Raw genomic sequence first — 21,393 nt, 5'->3', positions numbered from 1 at the left:
AATGTTCTGGATCAAATTTTCAGTGCTGTTTAGTTTTTGTAGTTTTTACCATCCATTTTTCCCCAATTTGCTTTTTCCATGTGAACAACACTATAATGTAACTAGGGTGCAACCATTGTCAAGTTTTCCATAGACTAGTGTTTACTTGGCAATTTTGATTTGTGACTTGGATCTAAAGCAGACATGTCTGTTATTTGTGTGGACACTCGGTACGCAGAAAGTGTCTATGGCGCGGTTCACATGTGTATGATGGTTATATAGCATTCATATGTATCGCCCCCACTGCCGCAGGGCCGAGGGGTACCCGGTACCGGGCCTCTGAGTCTCTGTTCTGGGGTTGTCACGGTGGCTAGACCCGGCCCGTGACCCTGCTGAGGGGCGTACAATGAAGGTGGAAGTATGGTGATGATGTTGTGGGGGTGCGGTGCAGGTGCCGGTCGCAGTAAATAACGAGGACACCAGGTTGCAGTCTCTTTACCTCTTTACTGGAGGCTTCAGGATCCTCAGTCCGGAATACGGTTAACCGGGCTGCGCAAGTCCGGCCGGTCCGATGGCACTTCCAGAGTTCCCTTTGCAGGTGGAAATCTGTGCCTACCTTCTAGCGCTTGTGTGTTGTGGTCCTCCCCTGCTGTGCTTACGGGATAGTCCCCACAACTGTTGTGTCTGTTTCTGAAGTTCCCTCACAACTCGATTATGATGTTCTTCTTCGTCCCCCAGATGATATGGCTAGGACGCACCCGTATGACGGGTAGGCTCGGAGCTCTTCCTGGACCCTAGTGTCGCCCCTCTCCTGTTGTTGCCCCCTATGTCTCCTTAGGTGAATTGAGTGAGACAGCCCACCTATAACTGACTGTCCTGCCGTAGGTTTGAAGTTAGGCCTGGAGCTCTATACTTCCTCGGCGTTCCGGCCACCGGCTGCGTGCCTCAGTAGGATGTTGCCTCGTCTTACAGCACGACTCCTACTGGTGTTTCTCCTTCTTGCGTTGATCTCGTTTCTCACTCAGCACAATATACCTCGCTTCTTGTCCTTTCTTAGGGCACCGCCGCTATCTCGTGCAGGCGCGGTCCCGTAACGTTCTCTCTGTTCGCTAGGCCTCTGTCAGGATCCCACCCCTGACAGTGACCCCCCTGAATATTCCCCTGCAACACCCTCTGCCACAGGATGTTGCCTGGTTCCAACCCAGTCAGCTTCTGACTAACTTCCTATCCAACCCCCAGTTTTACCAGATTGTGAGGAGTGGCCTAATACATAGCACCCTTAGCTCCCCCTGGAGGCCAGACTGTGAAGTGTATTGGTGTCTGTGATACCTGGTCAGAAGAACTCCTTCAGTGCCATCAGACGTACCATAGCCCCCCTTAGCGGCGGAGCATCAGTACTGCAACGACCAGGACTCTGGGGCGCTGCACTCCCCCCCGGTTAAATCCAGTACTCCTGGACTGGGAAGAAAACAACAATACATGTCAGCAAAAAGACATACAATTTTGAAATGCAATAACAATAAGCAAGTTTGAACAGAGCTTCCCTTTATGGGAGGTGAGGACACTTGAACGTTACAAACATAGTTAAATATTTTAAATAACATACTATAAATAACTTTTTCTTACCCAACCAGGTATTCTACTAAGTGCAAATTTATTTTTTTTTTAACAATAATTTAACGTTGCCTTTAACCCCTTCACCCCCAAGGGTGGTTTGCACGTTAATGACCGGGCCAATTTTTACAATTCTGACCACTGTCCCTTTATGAGGTTATAACTCTGGAACGCTTCAACGGATCCCAGTGATTCTGACACTGTTTTCTCGTGACATATTGTACTTCATGATAGTGGTAAAATTTCTTCGATATAACTTGCGTTTATTTGTGAAAAAAATGAATATTTGGTGAAAATTTTGAAAATTTCGCAATTTTCCAACTTTGAATTTTTATGCCCTTAAATCACAGACATATGTCACGCAAAATACTTAATAAGTAACATTTCCCACATGTCTACTTTATATCAGCACAATTTTGGAACCAAAATTTTTTTTTGTGACGGAGTTATAAGGGTTAAAAGTTGACCAGCAATTTCTCATTTTTACAACACCATTTTTTTTAGGGACCACATCTCATTTGAAGTCATTTTGAGGGGTCTATATGATAGAAAATACCCAAGTGTGACACCATTCTAAAAACTGCACCCCTCAAGGTACTCAAAACCACTTTCAAGAAGTTTATTAACCCTTCAGGTGTTTCACAGGAATTTTTGGAATGTTTAAATAAAAATGAACATTTAACTTTTTTTCACACAAAATTTATTTCAGCTCCAATTTGTTTTATTTTACCAAGGGTAACAGGAGAAAATAGACCCCAAAAGTTGTTGTACAATTTGTCCTGAGTACGCTGATACCCCATATGTGGGGGTAAACCACTGTTTGGGCGCATGGCAGAGCTCGGAAGGAAAGGAGCGCCATTTGACTTTTCAATGCAAAATTGACTGGAATTGAGATGGGACGCCATGTTGCGTTTGGAGAGCCACTGATGTGCCTAAACATTGAATCCCCCCACAAGTGACACGATTTTGGAAAGTAGACCCCCTAAGGAACTTATCTAGATGTGTGGTGAGCACTTTGACCCAACAAGTGTTTCACAGAAGTTTATAATGCAGAGCCGTAAAAATAAAAAATCATATTTATTCACAAAAATGATCTTTTCGCCCCCAATTTTTTATTTTCCCAAGGTTAAGAGAAGAAATTGGACCCCAAAAATTGTTGTGCAATTTGTCCTGAGTACGCTGATACCCCATATGTGGGGGTAAACCACTGTTTGGGCGCATGGCAGAGCTCGGAAGGGAAGGAGCGCCATTTGACTTTTCAATGCAAAATTGACTGGAATTGAGATGGGACACCATGTTGCGTTTGGAGAGCCCCTGATGTGCCTAAACATTGAAACCCCCACAAGTGACACCATTTTGGAAAGTAGACCCCCTAAGGAACTTATCTAGATGTGTTTTGAGAGCTTTGAACCCCCAAGTGTTTCACTACAGTTTATAACGCAGAGCCGTGAAAATAATATTCTTTTTTTTTTTCAAAAAAATGATTTTTTAGCCCCCAGTTTTGTATTTTCACAAGGGTATCAGGATAAATTGGACCCCAAAAGTTGTTGTCCAGTTTGTCCTGAGTACGCTGATACCCCATATGTGGGGGGGAACCACTGTTTGGGCGCATGACAGAGCTCGGAAGTGAAGGAGCGCCATTTGGAATGCAGACTTAAATGGATTGGTCTGCAGGCGTCACGTTGCATTTGCAGAGCCCCTGATGTACCCAAACAGTACAAACCCCCCACAAGTGACCCCATATTGGAAACTAGACCCCCCCCAAGGAACTTATCTAGATGTGTTGTGAGAACTTTGAACCCCCAAGTGTTTCACTACAGTTTACAACGCAGAGCCGTGAAAATAAAAAATCCTTTTTTTCCCACAAAACTTATTTTTTGGCCCCCAGTTTTGTATTTTCCCAAGGGTAGCAGGAGAAATTGGACCCCAAAAGATGATGTCCAATTTGTCCTGAGTACGCTGATACCCCATATGTTGGGGTAAACCCCTGTTTGGGCACACGGGAGAGCTCTGAAGGGAAGGAGCACTGTTTTCCTTTTTCAACGCAGAATTGGCTGGAATTCAGATCGGATGCCATGTCCCGTTTGGAGAGCTCCTGATGTGCCTAAACAGTGGAAACCCCCCAATTATAACTGAAACCCTAATCCAAACACACCCCTTACCCTAATCCCAACAGTAACCCTAACCACACCTCTAACTCAGACACACCCAACCCTATTCCCAACCGTAAATGTAATCCAAACCCTAACCCTATCTTTAGCCCCAACCCTAACTGTAGCCCCAACCCTAGCCCCAACCCTAGCCCTAACCCTAGCCCTAACCCTAGCAATAACCCTAGCCCTATCACTAGCCCTAACACTAGCCGTAACACTAGCCGTAACACTAGCCCTAACCCTAGCCCTAACCCTAGCCCTAACCCTAGCCCCAACCCTAGCCCCAACCCTAGCGCTAACCCTAACCCTAACCCTAGCCCCAACCCTAGCCCTAACCCTAGCCCCAACCCTAGCCCTAATCCTAGCCCTAACCCTAGCCCTAACCCTAGCCCTAACCCTAGCCCTATCCCTAATGGGAAAATGGAAATAAATACATTTTTTTTATTTTTTCCTAACTAAGGGGGTGATGAAGGGGGGTTTGATTTACTTTTATAGTGGGTTTTTTAGCGGATTTTTATGATTGGCAGCCGTCACACACTGAAAGACGTTTTTCATTGCAAAAAATAGTTTTTGCGTTACCACATTTTGAGAGCTATAATTTTTCCATATTTGAGTCCACAGAGTCATGTAAGATCTTGTTTTTTGCGGGACGAGTTGACGTTTTTATTGGTAACATTTTCGGACACGTGACATTTTTTGATCGCTTTTTATTACGATGTTTGTGAGGCAGAGTAATCAAAAACCAGCTATTCATGAATTTCTTTTGGGGGAGGCGTTTATACCGTTCCGCGTTTGGTAAAATTGATAAAGCAGTTTTATTCGTCGGGTCAGTACGATTACAGCGATATCTCATTTATATCATTTTTTTTATGTTTTGGCGCTTTTATACGATAAAAACTATTTTATAGAAAAAATAATTATTTTGGTATCGCTTTATTCTCAGGACTATAACTTTTTTATTTTTTTGCTGATGATGCTGTATGGCGGCTCGTTTTTTGCGGGACAAGATGACGTTTTCAGCGGTACCATGGTTATTTATATTTGTCTTTTTGATCGCGTGTTATTCCACTTTTTGTTCGGCGGTATGGTAATAAAGCGTTGTTTTTTGCCTCGTTTTTTTTTATTTTTTCTCACGGTATTTACTGAAGGGGTTAACTAGTGGGGCAGTTTTATAGGCTGGGTCGTTACGGACGCGGCAATACTAAATATGTGTACTTTTATTGTTTTTTTTTATTTTTTAGCTAAAGAAATGTATTTTATGGGAATAATAAATATATATTTTTTTTCTTCATTTAGGATTTTTTTTTTTTTTTTTTTTTACACATGTTGAGAATTTTTTTTTAACTTTTTTACTTTGTCCCGGGGGGACATTACAGATCGTTGATCTGACAGTGTGCACAGCACTCTGTCAGATCTGCGATCTGCTGTGCAGGGCTGCAGGCTTACCAGCGCCTGCTCTGAGCAGGCACTCGGTAAGCCACCTCCCTCCCTGCAGGACCCGGATGCCGCGGCCATCTTGGATCCGGGACCTGCAGCGAGGAGGGAGGTAGGAGACCCTCAGAGCAACGCGATCACATCGCGTTGCTCCGGGGGTCTCAGGGAAGCCCGCAGGGAGCCCCCTCCCTGCGCGATGCTTCCCTATACCGCCGGCACACCGCGATCATGTTTGATCGCGGTGTGCTGGGGGTTAATGTGCCGGGGGCGGTCCGTGACCGCTCCTGGCACATAGTGCCGGATGTCAGCTGCGATATGCAGCTGACACCCGGCCGCGATCGGCCGCGCTCCCCCCGTGAGCACGGCCGATCGCGTATGACGTACTATCCCATCGGTGGTCATACGGGCCCACCCCACCTCGATGGGATAGTACGTCTAATGTCAGAAAGGGGTTAAGGACGTACACGCTGAATCCACTAAAGACCTTCTTATAAAACACTATAAGGCTAATCAACTTTTCCTTCATTTCCCATCTTTACATCTGCAGGACCGCCTGTCTGTCTGCCCCAGGCCTACTGCCTCTCGTTCTGTTGCAGGACCGCCCCTTTCTGCCCGGGCCTACTGCCTTTCTGCTACTATACACAGTATAGAACATACAGGGGCGGATTATCAGAGGGTCAATATGGGCGGTAGCCCAGGGCCCAGTGGTGTGGGGGGGCCCTGGGCTACCACACAGACTGACCACCCGCCTCTGATAATCCGCCTGAGTGTGAGAATGCCCGCCGCCATTTATGTGCCACCGGACCCGGTGGGCAGAGAGAGGGGGCCCGCATCGGGCCCCTTCTCATCTGCTCACCGGGCCCCTTCCGGCGCTGCGGCGGTTTCCTATGGACGTGCGGGCTCGCGCCCGCACGTCAATAGTTAACAGCAGCCGCCAGCCAATTGGAGGCTGGCAGCTGAAGTCGGCCGCAGCGCACACGTCGCCGGCGTCTGACGTCATTGTCAGTCGCCGGCGAGTGTGCGCTGCTGGAGGGAGCTCAGCGCCGGGAACGCTGGTCAGGTGAGGAGACTGTTTTTTTGTTTTGTTTTGTTTTATTGATATGCTAACGGACGGTGGACACACTGGGGGCAATGCTGGAGGACACACTGGGACAGATTGCTGGAGACACTGGGGCAGATTGCTGGAGACACTGGGGGCAATGCTGGAGACACTGGGGGCAATGCTGGAGACACTGGGGGCAATGCTGGAGACACTGGGGCAGATTGCTGGAGACACTGGGGCAGATTGCTGGACACAAGGGGGAAAATTGCTGGAGACACTGGGGCAATGCTGGAGACAGTGGGGGCAATGCTGGAGACACTGGGGCAGATTGCTGGAGACACTGGGGCAGATTGCTGGACACAAGGGGGAAAATTGCTGGAGACACTGGGGCAATGCTGGAGACAGTGGGGCAGATTGCTGGAGACAGTGGGGCAGATTGCTGGAGACAGTGGGGCAATGCTGGAGGACACACTGAGGCAGATTGCTGGAGACAGTGGGGTAGATTGCTGGAGACAGTGGGGCAGATTGCTGGAGACAGTGGGGCAATGCTGGAGGACACACTGGGGCAGATTGCTGGAGACAGTGGGGCAGATTGCTGGAGACAGTGGTGGTAATATGCTGGACACACTGGGGCAGATTGCTGGACACACTATCTGGGGGCAATGCTGGACACACTGGGGGCAATATGCTGGAGTCAGACACTGGGGTAGATTGCTGGAGACACTGTCTGGGGGCAATTCTGGACATACTGGGGCAGATTGCTGGACATACTGGGGCAATATACTGGACACACTAGGGGTAATATGCTGGACACACTAGGGGTAATATGCTGGACACACTGGGGGCAGGACTGGAGGCATGGGCAGAATGTAGACACGGGCATGATTGGAGACACGGGGCAGAATGAAAGACATGGGGCACGATTGGATCATGGGGCAGGATGGATACGATGGAGACAGATGGGGCAGGATGGGGAGATCATATGGGGTAGAATGGATACTCATGAGGGCAGGATGCGAGAACATATGGCTGGAGCCAGGAATGAGACACACGGGGCCAGGGTGTGGGAATATTATTACCATAGGGGCTAATTAAGGGATATTATTACTGCAGTGATGTATTTATTCTATTTTTGAGTATACTGTTTTAAATGGGGGGACGGTCCTGTTATTGTGCAGAGTGACACTATATCGCCTTTTTTTCTCCATGTGGTGTAATGTAGAAGTTGTGAAAAATTAAGTAATGTGTTCTGCAAGCAGAGCTCTAGATAACTATGTTATTTCCTACAGAAACGAGTCCTGGCTGGAAGAAATGATGATGGTCTGTGCTGGATGAAAGATGAAGGACTTCACCTAGAGACGTCACTGGTGAGTCAGTGTTACCTATACACTGACACTATACACTGTATACTATATACAGAGGTCCTGTGTACAATGTCACCGGTGATCACTGTATTACCTATACATTATATACAGAGCTCCTGTGTATAATACCACCAGTGATCTCTGTATTACCTCTACACAGACACTGCATACTAAGTACAGATCTCCTGTGAATACTGGCACTTATGGTGATAGTATTGTGTTTTTTTTAATTTTTTATTACTGATCAGTATTGTAGTATTCAGTCACTATGTGGTGGTAATATGTGGTCTGGAAATTGTGTTGTGGTATTTGTCCCTTGAATGTGCTATTTGGTCACCAAGTGGTGGTAATATGTGGTCTTGACATGATGCGGTGGTATTTGTTCCTTGTATGTGATATTATTCGATCACTGTGGTTGTAATTTGTGGTCTGGTCACGGCGCGGTGGTATTTGTTCCTTGTATGTGATATTATTGGTCAAAATATACCTAAATTGTATTGCAGATTTTAACAAATATTTAATGGGTTACAGTAGAGTAGGGCCCGGCCATTTTTCTGGAATAATCTGGTGGTTCGGGTATCACATGACCCCCGTCACATGACCCCCGTCACATGACCCCCGTCACATGACCCCCGTCACATGACCGGGGGGGGGGGGCCCACAGCGTCTGAACAGCCCGGGGCCCTGGCTACCCTTAATCCACCCCTGAGAACATATCATCCATCTCTCAGTTCAGGATCACCGAGCCATCTCTGTATGGCTCCTAGGAGGACTCACCGACTAACCCCGTATGGGTTCACTTCCTGTCCTCATTCTCTGACACATCATTAAACATTTCTTACTTTCAACTGTCTAACTACACATAACTTTACATGTAAGCATTATCACTATTTCTCTTAAGGCATCATTATACTTTAAGTGCTATGGGTGAACGTTCCCTTTAAGAGGGGACCAAGTCTCTATGAGGTAGTGCAACTTCTCAAGCTGCAAGTCCGTATGCAGTAAGGACTCCGGTGCTGTTTCCAGGAACAGTTTCTTCGCAAAGAGTCCTTTCTTTTGTAAAACCAGTAGAGGGTACCTTTAAGAAGGTGCAAACTATTTACAATGAGTTTGTAATCATGCAGTGTTCATGATCCAGCAGTTCTTTCAACAATGATAAAACAGGAAACAAAAGCAAAAGCAGAGGAAGGGATCCTGGGTAAACAAAGGGATCCCTTTAAGAGTTACCCTGATCGGGTTGTAGCAGCAAGAAGGCAAACAGTTAACTATTTACATTTCTGTGGTATCGAGGTTTATTCCTCTAAGTCTGGGGGTGGCTTCCGTGAGGACTGCCCTCCACCTACTACCACATAGAGTGCGTCCGCACCCTGGATAGAGGTTTGTGTACTCACAGTTCTCCTCGGGGTGATGGTCCGCAGGCATTTGGCACACAGGGAGATTGGAGCGATGACCGCTGGTCCCGGGGAGTCGCCGGATGGTGGCACAGTCACTTCCGGCTTGTATTTGTGCACATGCAAGGCATACCACCCTTTGTCTCCCCAGTGGCGGGTGTACCGGACTCGGTCCCCCGGGTAAAGATCCGGCCTGGGTGTCCCTCGATGAGGTGCGCCTCCACATCCCGCCGGTTCACGAATACCTCCAACGCAAGACCGGGCTCTTTGATAAAGCCCCAACCTCCCTGCAGCCGGAAGGTACTGATGACTCCACAGCGCCGCGGGCCCCAGTCCTCCTCAGCAGCTTGCCTAACCCAGGCTTTAGCCTGAAGGTCCTTTTCCCGCTCTGCCTGACGCCGTAGCTCCTTCTTGCGGGCCCACTCCTCCTCCTGCTGGTGCAGCTGCTGACGATATTCCCTCTGACGGATGACCTCGATACTCTCCCCCTTCTTCTGGACGTCCCCTGGGAACCCAATCAGATCGGTGGTGGCCGCACGGGTCCACTTGAAGGTCACCCATTCTCCCTAGAAATTTACGGGCTGCTTGGTGGGTTGCAAGGGGTTGTCGGCCGTCTGCAGGGTTTCCCAGGGCCTCTCGCATTCAATGCGAATACACACCCGTCCGGGTGGTCGTGGGGGAGGTGAGTCCACATCCACCAGCAAGGACTCTTCGGTGGCCGCGGCAGGGTCGGCGCTGTTACCTGCTTCCGGAGCATCTTCGGCGTCGGCCTCCTCTGCTGCCGGTTGCGGTACCAGTGCCTGGTGATGACGCGGTCCCTCACCCGCGATGGCCGCTCGCTGGCACAGACTCCGGAACTGCCGGCACAGCTCTTCCACCTCCGCTCCGAGGATTTCCTGGTCTGCGCAGCCTGGTAGGAACTCTCTCGGCTCCCATTGGCGGGGACTGGTACGGGTCTTCTCCCCCTCTCCTGGGTCACTTCCGCTCGCCATGCTGCCAACCAGATTCTGCCTCGTGGCATCCAGTGGTTCTTGCTCCTCCCCGTCCGGGGGGCGGCCTCTCTCTCTCACCATCCCACACTAGGAGGCGGACCTTTCTCGTTGATGGACATATCTCCCGGGCATAGTAGTATCTGTGAGGGGCTGGCTCCACCTTCGCGCCACTCTTCCAGGCTACGCCACATGGTACTACAATGGCGGCGGTTTTGGCGGTAATACACGGTCTTTGCAATAAGTCACAGTCTAAGTACAATAAATCACAGTTCCAAGGTACACATGACCTGATTCTTCAGGCTTAAGTAGATCCTGTTCGTGACGCCAAGTTGTATCGCCCCCACTGCCGCAGGGCCGAGGGGTACCCGGTACCGGGCCTCTGAGTCTCTGTTCTGGGGTTGTCACGGTGGCTAGACCCGGCCCGTGACCCTGCTGAGGGGCGTACAATGAAGGTGGAAGTATGGTGATGATGTTGTGGGGGTGCGGTGCAGGTGCCGGTCGCAGTAAATAACGAGGACACCAGGTTGCAGTCTCTTTACCTCTTTACTGGAGGCTTCAGGATCCTCAGTCCGGAATACGGTTAACCGGGCTGCGCAAGTCCGGCCGGTCCGATGGCACTTCCAGAGTTCCCTTTGCAGGTGGAAATCTGTGCCTACCTTCTAGCGCTTGTGTGTTGTGGTCCTCCCCTGCTGTGCTTACGGGATAGTCCCCACAACTGTTGTCTGTTTCTGAAGTTCCCTCACAACTCGATTATGATGTTCTTCTTCGTCCCCCAGATGATATGGCTAGGACGCACCCGTATGATGGGTAGGCTCGGAGCTCTTCCTGGACCCTAGTGTCGCCCCTCTCCTGTTGTTGCCCCCTATGTCTTCTTAGGTGAATTGAGTGAGACAGCCCGCCTATAACTGACTGTCCTGCCGTAGGTTTGAAGTTAGGCCTGGAGCTCTATACTTCCTCGGCGTTCCGGCCACCGGCTGCACGCCTCAGTAGGATGTTGCGTCGTCTTACAGCACGACTCCTACTGGTGTTTCTCCTTCTTGCGTTGATCTCGTTTCTCACTCAGCACAATATACCTCGCTTCTTGTCCTTTCTTAGGGCACCGCCGCTATCTCGTGCAGGCGCGGTCCCGTAACGTTCTCTCTGTTCGCTAGGCCTCTGTCAGGATCCCACCCCTGACAGTGACCCCCCTGAATCTTCCCCTGCAACACCCTCTGCCACAGGATGTTGCCTGGTTCCAACCCAGTCAGCTTCTGACTAACTTCCTATCCAACCCCCAGTTTTACCAGATTGTGAGGAGTGGCCTAATACATAGCACCCTTAGCTCCCCCTGGAGGCCAGACTGTGAAGTGTATTGGTGTCTGTGATACCTGGTCAGAAGAACTCCTTCAGTGCCATCAGATATACCATAGCCCCCCTTAGCGGCGGAGCATCAGTACTGCAACGACCAGGACTCTGGGGCGCTGCACATATATGCAGCCGACATTATAAACCTGGAGACAGGTGGCCAAATATTAGCGTTAAGGTGCAGTAAATTGTCATGTGCAATATGAGTAGTAGGAAGTATAGTAAGAAATGTCAAAACGTGCTGTGACCTGTGGAACATAGAGTGCCAGTCCTAGAATTCACTATGATCTACAATTTGTTTCCACACATTTGTCCTTGGCTGATACTTTTTACACCCTGATGCAGATCCTAAGACATGTCCACTCGTAATCTAACCAGCAAAGCTTTCCTTAATTCCTTAAATGGAGCCTGTGATGTTCCTCAATTCTTTTAACCTATAGATATAGGGTTATACTGCAGGTTAGTGGCGTTGGAATGCTGTCTGGCTATCTTTCTGAAAGTGCGGCTACTGGTAGAAAATTAACTTTATTTCTCTTGTTAGCCGCTGGCTTTCAATCATAGAGGAGTGCATGAGTGGCTGCAGTCGCGGCTATGTCCACAGTGAGCGGCAGCTGGAAGCACGCCCCGGGGTACTGCTGACTGGCCACTCCGGTCACGTCTCAATGCCTGAAATCCAGCAGCTCCTGGGAGGAATAAAGTTCATTTTCTCCTGGTAGCTGCGCTTTCAGCACAGTGGCCCAGCAGCATTGAAATGCTGTTAACCCTGTATCTGCAGGTTAGTAGCTTTTGGGGACTTGATCAGTTCTCTTTACAGTAAACCACATTCATATAGGGCATGTACCTGATATAAAAATCATAACTGAAGCACAGCTTTCACTATTTCCGTTTTACATAAAGAAAGAAAAAGTTGTATTACATATGTAAAAGACAGGACCGCTCGCTACTGTATGATCCTGTGTCAGCCATCACAGATAAGAGAGGGATGAGAGCATTGCGGCACTGACGCTGGGCTCCTGCAGTGTTAGTGTGCACATGGCTGAGGATTCAGTTGTGACAGTGCTCCAAAGTGGGCTCCGTCAATCAACATGAGGGGAGGATAGTAACTGAGGGGCGCATCAGTGCACCGACCTCTTGGCCACAACAAGGGTGCTCCAAGGTCCCCTCATTTACATATATAACAAAATCAGTTTTATGTAAAATGCATTTATTGAAATCTTTAACACAGGTATGTTTATTTGTTTTTTGTTATAGGGTTAAGCTCCCTACATTAATGTCAAGTGGTTTAATTTGAGGTTTGGGGGTGATGGACTCTTTTTAAATTAGTTTATGAAAAAGATTCCCAGCCCCCCGGTCTGACCTCCACTGTTTCAGCCAGATCCAGGTAGTGCAAACCTCAAATCGGGGTGACTCCTGATTTCTGGTTCCCCCGAGACTTCCATCACGACATGGAGGCCGAAAAAAGACCCTGCAATTCTTTTTGATCAACTTCACTGAAACTGCCCCTGTCAATGTAACATTTTTATTAATGTATTTTGTATATATTCAATAGGATAATTCTTTCTTCACGTTATAAATATTTTCCTGCATTTATAGAGCCGCAGACACGAAGAAATTGTGTTCATATAACCCCAGTCCTAGCGGCCCCCCACAGACCAGGATCTCAAGATTTCCTCAGTATTGCACAAGTGGTGGAAATATCAAGACATCAGGAGTTCTCTCACCCGGGCAATACTGTGGAAATCCTGAAAACTCGACCTGTGGGGGCCGTGAGGACTGGAGTTTGTGAAACATTGATATAACCAATTACATAAATGAGACGACTCATTACAACAGAGCTCTGCCGACAGCACGGGGCGAGAGGAGAAATATGGAGGACCATGGGGTACAAGTTCTTCCTTCTCTAATTGGATCCGTCTAAATCCTCACAGATTTTTATGATAATGGAATGCTTGGCACAGTTTGTCATTCCTTAGAAGTAACGACATTGCAGACCATGTATTGTCAGTGATTTGTAGCGCCTCCTCTTGGCCCGTGTGGCATGTACATGTGTCCTAGTTTTGCTTCGCAGCCTCGTCCCATGTTGATTTCGTGTGGGCGAGCCTCTGGTGGGACTGTATTGGGAATAGTCATTTCTGAGCAGACTAACCTAATATTTTACAAGTGTGTGTCCTGCCAGCGAGGCCATAAGATGGGCGTTACTCCTAAACCACTTGCGTCTTCCTTCTTCTTGATTTCCTTTTTTAAAGACAAACACACTTTACTGAAATTAATTTTACTTTTTTTTTTGCAATTGTTCTTGTTTTTAATAAATGCTGATTTTTAGAGAACTAATTTTGCTTTATTAGCAAGTGTGGTATTCTCATAGTTTAGGATCTGTGTTGGAATGGTCCAGGTTTCACAAGTGGAGAAAGAATGTATCATGTTAAGGGCTCATTCAGCCATCTATTAAAAATGGCCGAGCACAGACTGGCCAACGTTCTCCCGACTCCACGTGACTAGAAATACACCAGGCTGTCAATCTCAGGTGAGGAGACATGGTTTTTTTTTTCAATTGATAAAGGTGCCGGTACAGTACTGAACACCATTGCAACCTTCAAAATTACCGTAGCAAGATACTACTTTGTTTTCCAGCAGCACAGCCACTTTTGAAAATGCGTTTTTATTTGTGCTTGGTAAAATTATCTGGTGAAATCCTCTCAGCCATCGGGTAGCTAGTATCAGAATCATTTATAGTTGTGTCGCACACAGCTTCCCTAGGTGAGTACAATTGATTATTTTTTTACTACCCCCCATCATCAAAGTTTTACCGTATTTGTGCGCTTGTTTTACCTCTACAGCATCCATCTTCCTCATTCTCCTGCTGAGAGCTTTTATCTTGCATAGTGTACAGCTTGTAGCCAAGGAACTATGCCAACAGAGCCTGGAGAGTGTATGCAGTAGTTATATTCAAAGCTGAGTTAACTCCTGACATCCTAGTCAGTGCTCATTGATTGCAATATCGCCGTTGGCTGCTACCTTCCCTCCACATTCATGTCAGCTCCTGACAATCTACTATCAGTCTTGCAAAATCACCAACCTGTACCATTGGCAGTTTCTAGAGCAGCTCTCCTAATCACTACTCACTGTTATAGTAGAAGGGTAAGGTCTGCAGTAGGACGAAGCTACTGAACTAGAACGGTCACTCAAGGAGGAGGGTCCACCACCACCCCGGCAACAAGGAGAGCTGTGTGCTGCTCAAGACGTAAGTTGAGAATAACCCTGTAATATGCTGAAGGCTTGTTCTCGTATATCTTGGTAACCTCTCTTTAGTTACACAGTGCTGTGCCATAACTTCTCCCTTATACAATGCCATCTCTGCATCTTGGGCTAATATATGACCGAAACTCTACATATATTGAATTGATGTATTTAATAGGAAAAAAAAATATGAAACACCGTATTTAAAGAAATTTTTTTTAAAAAAATCCTACATCCAAACCTTCTGCACATTTTCAGATTGGCTCCCTCTGCTGGCAAACAGTGGGAAATGTAAATATGTGTTCATTGTTTTTTATTTCCTGGCAAACAAAAGCAAAATAACATGTCCAAGAATGTAGAATATTACAGAAGGCTGTATGTACATGTGCTGCTTTTGAGACGACGTTTCACGAAATAATACATTGACATCTGAAATTTTGCCAATATTTTTTGGTGAAAAACATGGCAATGCAAAATCCATAATCCATATATTTATTTTTTTTTAATTAACATGTCAATGTAGGAGCATTATGTAGGGCGCACAGAACCCACACACAATTTTACAAGAAGATTTTATTTAAAATAGTAGAGGTTTTATGTGAAGCATTTGGGCAAAGATTAACAGAAAAATAGGTGATAGTGATATGTACAAATCTTTTATATATGATCTTTGTGTATTAAATCTATAGCAATGCAGTTAATATCTTCAGTCCCAGGGCAGAACAGAAAGACCCGATAATACAGCGGTCCCCAACCTTGTTGACCTTGAGAGCCACATTCATCTCTGAGAGGGGGTCACAAGCAACATCCTGCTTATGTCCCCCTGAAAGTCGTGTCAACCAAAGCCACTATTACGGGTATAATGATAACCGAAGCTTTTCCACAGAAATCACTCCAAAGCAGTGCACTGAGATCTAAGGGTTCCCACAATGCCCCAATTCAGTATTATCCCATCAACGACTCCAACACACTGTCGCATCAAGCTTCAAGACCCTCCTCTAACAGGTAATATCATCCTCCATACCTAAAACATCTCTAAACCCCTAAGACCAGTATATGTGCATCCAGATCTGATCATCTGTGCTGTGCTACTCAAATATTCACAATTTTGAGATGTACTCTTCATACCTGTTTGCTAGACCTGGAGCTAATGCACCAAGCTGGCAGACAGTCGCGAGCCACAATTCCTGGCTGGGACCGCGAGCCACATGTGGCTCCCGAGCTACAGGTTGGGGACCCCTGCGATAATAGATCAGATGGACATAAGCGATACACAACATTAATAGGGATGAGCTAAGTGAACGCTAATACATATCCTTGTCATTCCCTATAGTCACTGGGCACATGATGAGCTGGGTGTGCACATGGCCGATGCCCACCTGCCCCACAAGAGGCAATGATGCTCTATAGGGCCTCATTCACACATCCATGTTTCAAGCACATGTTATATCAATATTTTTCATGAACAGAACACATACCCATTGTATTCTATGCTGGTACTCATATTTTCATGTTTTGTTTGTTTTTTTTCCAAGCCTTATGTAGGTCAATAATGACAGAGACGTCATTTTTGGGCAGCATAAATGAAAAGTGGTGATACAAGTCTGCACACGTTTAACATTGCAAAGAGTAGGAAAGCTTTGTCATTTAACCAGCACACAAATTATCGATTCCCAGAATTGCTGGTACATGTTGTCCACACCGTTAGAAGAAATGGCCTTATTCAGCCATGGGCACATCACATTTTTTGTACACTACCACGGGTCCGTTATATTCAGAACATGGAAGAGTCATAGAAAACATATTTCGGTACAAGGTATTCTGGAAACGCATTGGTTTCATCCAGATCTGGTCACACTGGGCCTTTTGCAAAAGAGTCTTCTGATGTTCACCACCGATTTTCAGACATGAAATGTAAGCCATGATGGCATGCAGTGATCTTAATACATTTGTGCATGTTATGACAGCTTGTGTCACAGTCCGAAATCTGTCAGCTACCACCCAAAATACATTTTTGCTATAATTTACACCACTTTCCGTAACTCGGATGAAATGTCAGACATTTGATGACCAAGTTTGTTTACGTATTAAGAACGAAGAAAAAAAAAAAAAAACTTTTTGCAATACTGTGAGGCTGGATCATTCCATTTAACATTAATAAGTTTTAATTTCATGAAACCCCCTGACCCTGCCAGACTATTTACTGCATTTGTGTAAGAGACCTATTCACAACGGATGCAAGAATTATAGTCTAAATAGACATCTCTTTTTTTTTTTGTATACATCTTATTATATTTACATGATACCAATGTATTAGGTGCCAGGTAATCCTAAAACCCCTATATGGATACTGGGCCATAGCATATACATCTTGGCAGCTATTTGGTTATGGGGTCTACTACAAGATCGCAGTGTATATACTTTGCAGCTGCCCACCTGATTAATATGATAAAAGCCCATAGATCACAAGAGAGGCGACAGTTGTCGATGTGATTCTGCAACGGAAGTTTCTAGCTTGGCTCTGCCTGAATTCTGAGCTGAGCCGTTGTGACCACTTTCATGGTGCTCCTGTCCAGTGTGGATCATATATTATGGCCTGGCTAAAATTAAAGGATTTTTTTTTTTTTTCAGATGTCCGTTTTTGTTGTTTTCTTTGCATTCGAGGCAAAAAATGGACCATTAAGTGTTCTTTTTGCATCCAAATAATATATATTTTTTAAATTTCCCATTTTGCTATCTAGTAAATAGCGCTTGGAAACCATCCAAGTACACAGCTGTTTTTGATGGATCCATTCACTTGAAGGGGAGATTTTGATCTGAAAATTGGATCAAAAACTGATGTTTGTTTCTTTTGCAGAAACTAGTCTGAAAAGAACAAAAAACAAGACATGGGCTTATACTATAAGCTTATAATAGTTACATGTTCTAGCTGCTAAAAACAAAAGCCACACACAAAAACGGACATCTGACCAGGGCCTAACTGTAATTACCTGTAAGCAATTCCGGCTACATTTTACAGGTTTTATCTCATGGTTATGTTCTGGATGCTCCTGACATCGGAAATGTGTGTGGTTCTATGCTGGACTGAAAAGAAAATGAAATCTATAAAAAAAAACAACTAAATTACAGTGACCGGATTGGTTTCCTAAAAAGGTGACAACCTATCACAATATAAATTCTTACAAATTATCCCTTCATTATGAAAATACTTCTTTTATTTAAAATTCCCCAGGAACGCAGATCCGTCCTCGGACTTGTTTCCAGAGCCGTTTTCTGAATCCTCTGTACAACTGTAGTCCACTTTGGGTGGCTTTCCAGGAATCCAGACAATATGGACACTACAAAGCACCATTTCCTGGAAATAGCAGTAAATGGTTAAAAGACAAGTGTAAGGGAAAATCTTAGAGGTTTCATTCATTCTATGTAAGTAAGTGGTTACGTACTTCTGATGGTCTTTCATGAAGATAAAGGTCATAGTCAAAGGCAATTAAATTGTCGTTCCGGAGCTGAAAATAAAAGAAAAAAAAAGTGATATTTTTTTTAATCTTATCCACAAGTTAATGTCATTTTCATGTTGGAAATTGGTCTGATTTGACTATTTTTCCAACTTGTAACTTGTCAATTTTTCATTTTCTCCAACGTCAAGAATGGGTTAAAAAATGCAATAAATAGGGAATACAGTGGGGTGGACCAGCAACGAAATCCGGGAGTTATAAATATAAACAAAAAAACCCCATACTCGCCTCTGTTATGATTTCTCCAGTCCCGCCGGCAGGGCTTCTATGCCAGTCTGTGAAGGTAGATATACTCACCTAGATGCCAATCGGAGGTTGGCGAGGTCATATGGGATGGAGCGCTGGTACAAGAGGCCGCTTAGAGAAATCTGCAGCAGGATCTGCCAAGGTCGACTCCGTGTGATACTTTGTGAACTTTCTGTGTACACTATCCAAAGTGGGATGATCCAATCACAATAGCCAGCTGCAACTACTCGGCACCATCTTACTTTCCTAAAATGTTCTCATTATAATCCATCTTGGTGCACAATCCTTAGGGCTCCTTTTCACTTGCGAGAAATACGGCCGAGTCTCGCAGGTGAAAACCCAGCTCTGGCGCTGGCACTCCAGAGCGGAGCGTGCAGCCACACAGCAATACATGTACTGCACGCTCCGCTCCGGAGTGCCGGCGCCAGAGCTGGGTTTTCGCCTGCGAGACTCGGCCGTATTTCTCGCAAGTGAGAAGGAGCCCTTATACTGATAATTGTAATGATTTTTCACCAGGTATGTGAAAATTTCCGTGAAACAGTCTGACCTTTTAGATGTGAGTTTAAGAGAAATTCAAAGGCCTTTGTACAATAGAAGCAGCCCATGTGGATGCTATGGGGTGTCTTAGAAAAAAGATCATCCCCAGTTTACAGTAAGACACCCCATAGCATTTACATGGGCTGCTCCTATTGTACAAAGGCCTTTGAATTTCTCTTAAACTCACATCTAAAAGGTCAGACTGTTTCACGGGAAATTTTCACATACCTGGTGAAAAATCATTACAATTATCAGTATAAGGGCTCCTTCTCACTTGCGAGAAATACGGCCGAGTCTCGCAGGTGAAAACCCAGCTCTGGCACTGGCACTCCAGAGTGGAACGTGCAGCCACACAGCAATACATGTACTGCACGCTCCGCTCCGGAGACGGTTGGAGCCAGTGATATACCTTTTATTATTTTAGAAGGTTCCCTGCTTTGTGAAATTATTTTTTCTAAGTCAGAGAACTGCTTTAATTTATAATAACAGTTCATGAAAGACAAAAAATAATTCAGCCATAATGACACCATGACCACAAAAAACATGAGCAGTTTACCCTACACTATTCCATTCTTTACAATCCATTCATCGAGTCCAATCTTTAAGTATTAGGTACAAATCATATTGCCAATAGCGTTAGGTGAAATATTTAGACTTTTAGGATGGTTAAAGTCATCCTATTTTTCTTACCACTTGCTTTACAGATTTGATTTGTGCCATATTGTATTCATGGCCCTCGGTGGTCTTATCCCATATCACGTAGCTGCATCCCAAATTAGCCAGATTCCACACCGCTTCTAGCTGTGGCTCAATATATCCAAAGCTGTCTGAAAAAGTACAGGAGAAAGACACCGATTTATCATTTGCTAAAGCTAAATTGCAATATGAAGGAACTGGAAGAACAACGTCAGAAGTAAAGCAATTATGGACGCTACTGAACGTAATTAACAACTCTTCCACTTCATTAAACATGGTCTACAAACACAAACTTTTTTGCCTTAACACAAAGCATTTTCAGTATTTTTCTTGGTCCGTTTTTTTTTATTTTGTGGCAAACTAGTATGTTCAGCAGTTGGCCGTAGGTCAATAGGAAACTATTACAAGCACTACAAACAGGGCATTTTGTTCACTTATTCACACGTCCGTATTTTGTATCCGTGGTTTTTCGATCAAAATACTGATGAAATACTGACAAGTGAATGAGGCATTGCTTGACTTAAGTTTTTAGGTTAGGAGTGTTTTATTATTTTACAAATAAGCACATATTGTAGGTTGGTGTTTGTGTTCAGGCAGTTTGTGTTTTTTCTCCCATTGCTCCAAAGTTTTTGACGCTGGGTATAAATTAAAAAAAGCATGTGTTAAAGGGAACCTGTCACTCCCAAAATCGAAGATGAGCTAAAGGTACCGTCACACTAAACGATATCGCTAGCAATCCGTGACGTTGCAGCGTCCTGGATATCGTTGTGTTTGACAGGCAGCAGCGATCAGGATCCTGCTGTGATATCGCTGGTCGTTGAACAAAGTTCAGAACTTTATTTGGTCGTCAGACCGGCGTGTATCGTCGTGTTTGACACCAAAAGCAACGATGCCAGCAATGTTTTACACTGGTAACCAGGGTAAACATCGGGTTACTAAGCGCAGGGCCGCGCTTAGTAACCCGATGTTTACCCTGGTTACCAGTGTAAAATGTAAAAAAACAAACAGTACATACTCACCTTCGCGTCCCCCGGCGTCCGCTTCCCACACTGACTGAGCGCCGTAAAGTGAAAGTGAAAGTACAGCACAGCGGTGACGTCACCGCTCTGCTGTTAGGGCCGGCACTCAGTTAGTGCAGGAAGCGGACGCCGGGGGACGCGAATGTAAGTATGTACTGTTTGTTTTTTTTACATTTTACGCTGGTAACCAGGGTAAACATCGGGTTACTAAGTGCGGCCCTGCGCTTAGTAACCCGATGTTTACACTGGTTACCCGGGGACTTCGTTATCGTTGGTCGCTGGAGAGCGGTCTGTGTGACAGCTCTCCAGCGACCAAACAGCGACGCTGCAGCGATCGGCATCGTTGTCTGTATCGCTGCAGCGTCGCTTAGTGTGACGGTACCTTAAGCCCACCGGCATCAGGGGCTTATCTACAGCATTCTGGAATGCTGTAGATAAGCCCCCAATGTATCCTAAAAGATGAGAAAAAGAGGTTAGATTATACTCACCCGGGGTGGTCCCGCTGCGGTGGGCGTCGCGGTCCGGTCCGGGGCCTCCCATCTTCTTACGAAGACATCCTCTTCTTGTCTTCACGCTCCGGCGTACTTTGTCTGCTCTGTTGAGGGCAAAGTACTGCAGTGCGCAGGTGCTGGGCCTCTCTGACCTTTTCCGGCACCTGCGCACTGCAGTACTGTGCTTTGCCCTCAACAGGGCAGACAAAATACGCCTGCGCCGGAGCCGCAGTGTGAAGACAAGAAGAGGATGTCATCGTAAGAACATGGGAGGCCCCGGACCGTGACACCCACCGCAGCGGGACCGCCCCTGGGTGAGCATAATCTAGCCTCTTTTTC

General features: G+C 46.0%; 1 protein-coding gene across 1 annotated transcript in view; it reads right to left on the bottom strand.

Moving 5' to 3' along the window:
• Nucleotides 1-15,108: 15,108 nt before the first annotated feature.
• LOC143808225 (retinoic acid receptor responder protein 1-like) overlaps nt 15,109-21,393 on the bottom strand; it is a 47,026-nt gene continuing 40,741 nt past the window's right edge. The window contains exons 4-6 of the mRNA XM_077290667.1: nt 19,539-19,675; nt 17,994-18,056; nt 15,109-17,905 (exon numbers count right to left, since the gene is read on the bottom strand). Coding sequence (XP_077146782.1) covers nt 17,765-17,905; nt 17,994-18,056; nt 19,539-19,675 — 341 coding nt within the window. The 3' untranslated portion in view covers nt 15,109-17,764. The remainder of the gene's footprint in view (nt 17,906-17,993; nt 18,057-19,538; nt 19,676-21,393) is intronic.

This window comes from Ranitomeya variabilis, chromosome 2, assembly GCF_051348905.1.
Source record: "Ranitomeya variabilis isolate aRanVar5 chromosome 2, aRanVar5.hap1, whole genome shotgun sequence".
In the NCBI taxonomy this organism is placed as follows: Eukaryota; Metazoa; Chordata; class Amphibia; order Anura; family Dendrobatidae; genus Ranitomeya; species Ranitomeya variabilis.
This window is presented reverse-complemented; position numbering and strand designations above follow the sequence as displayed.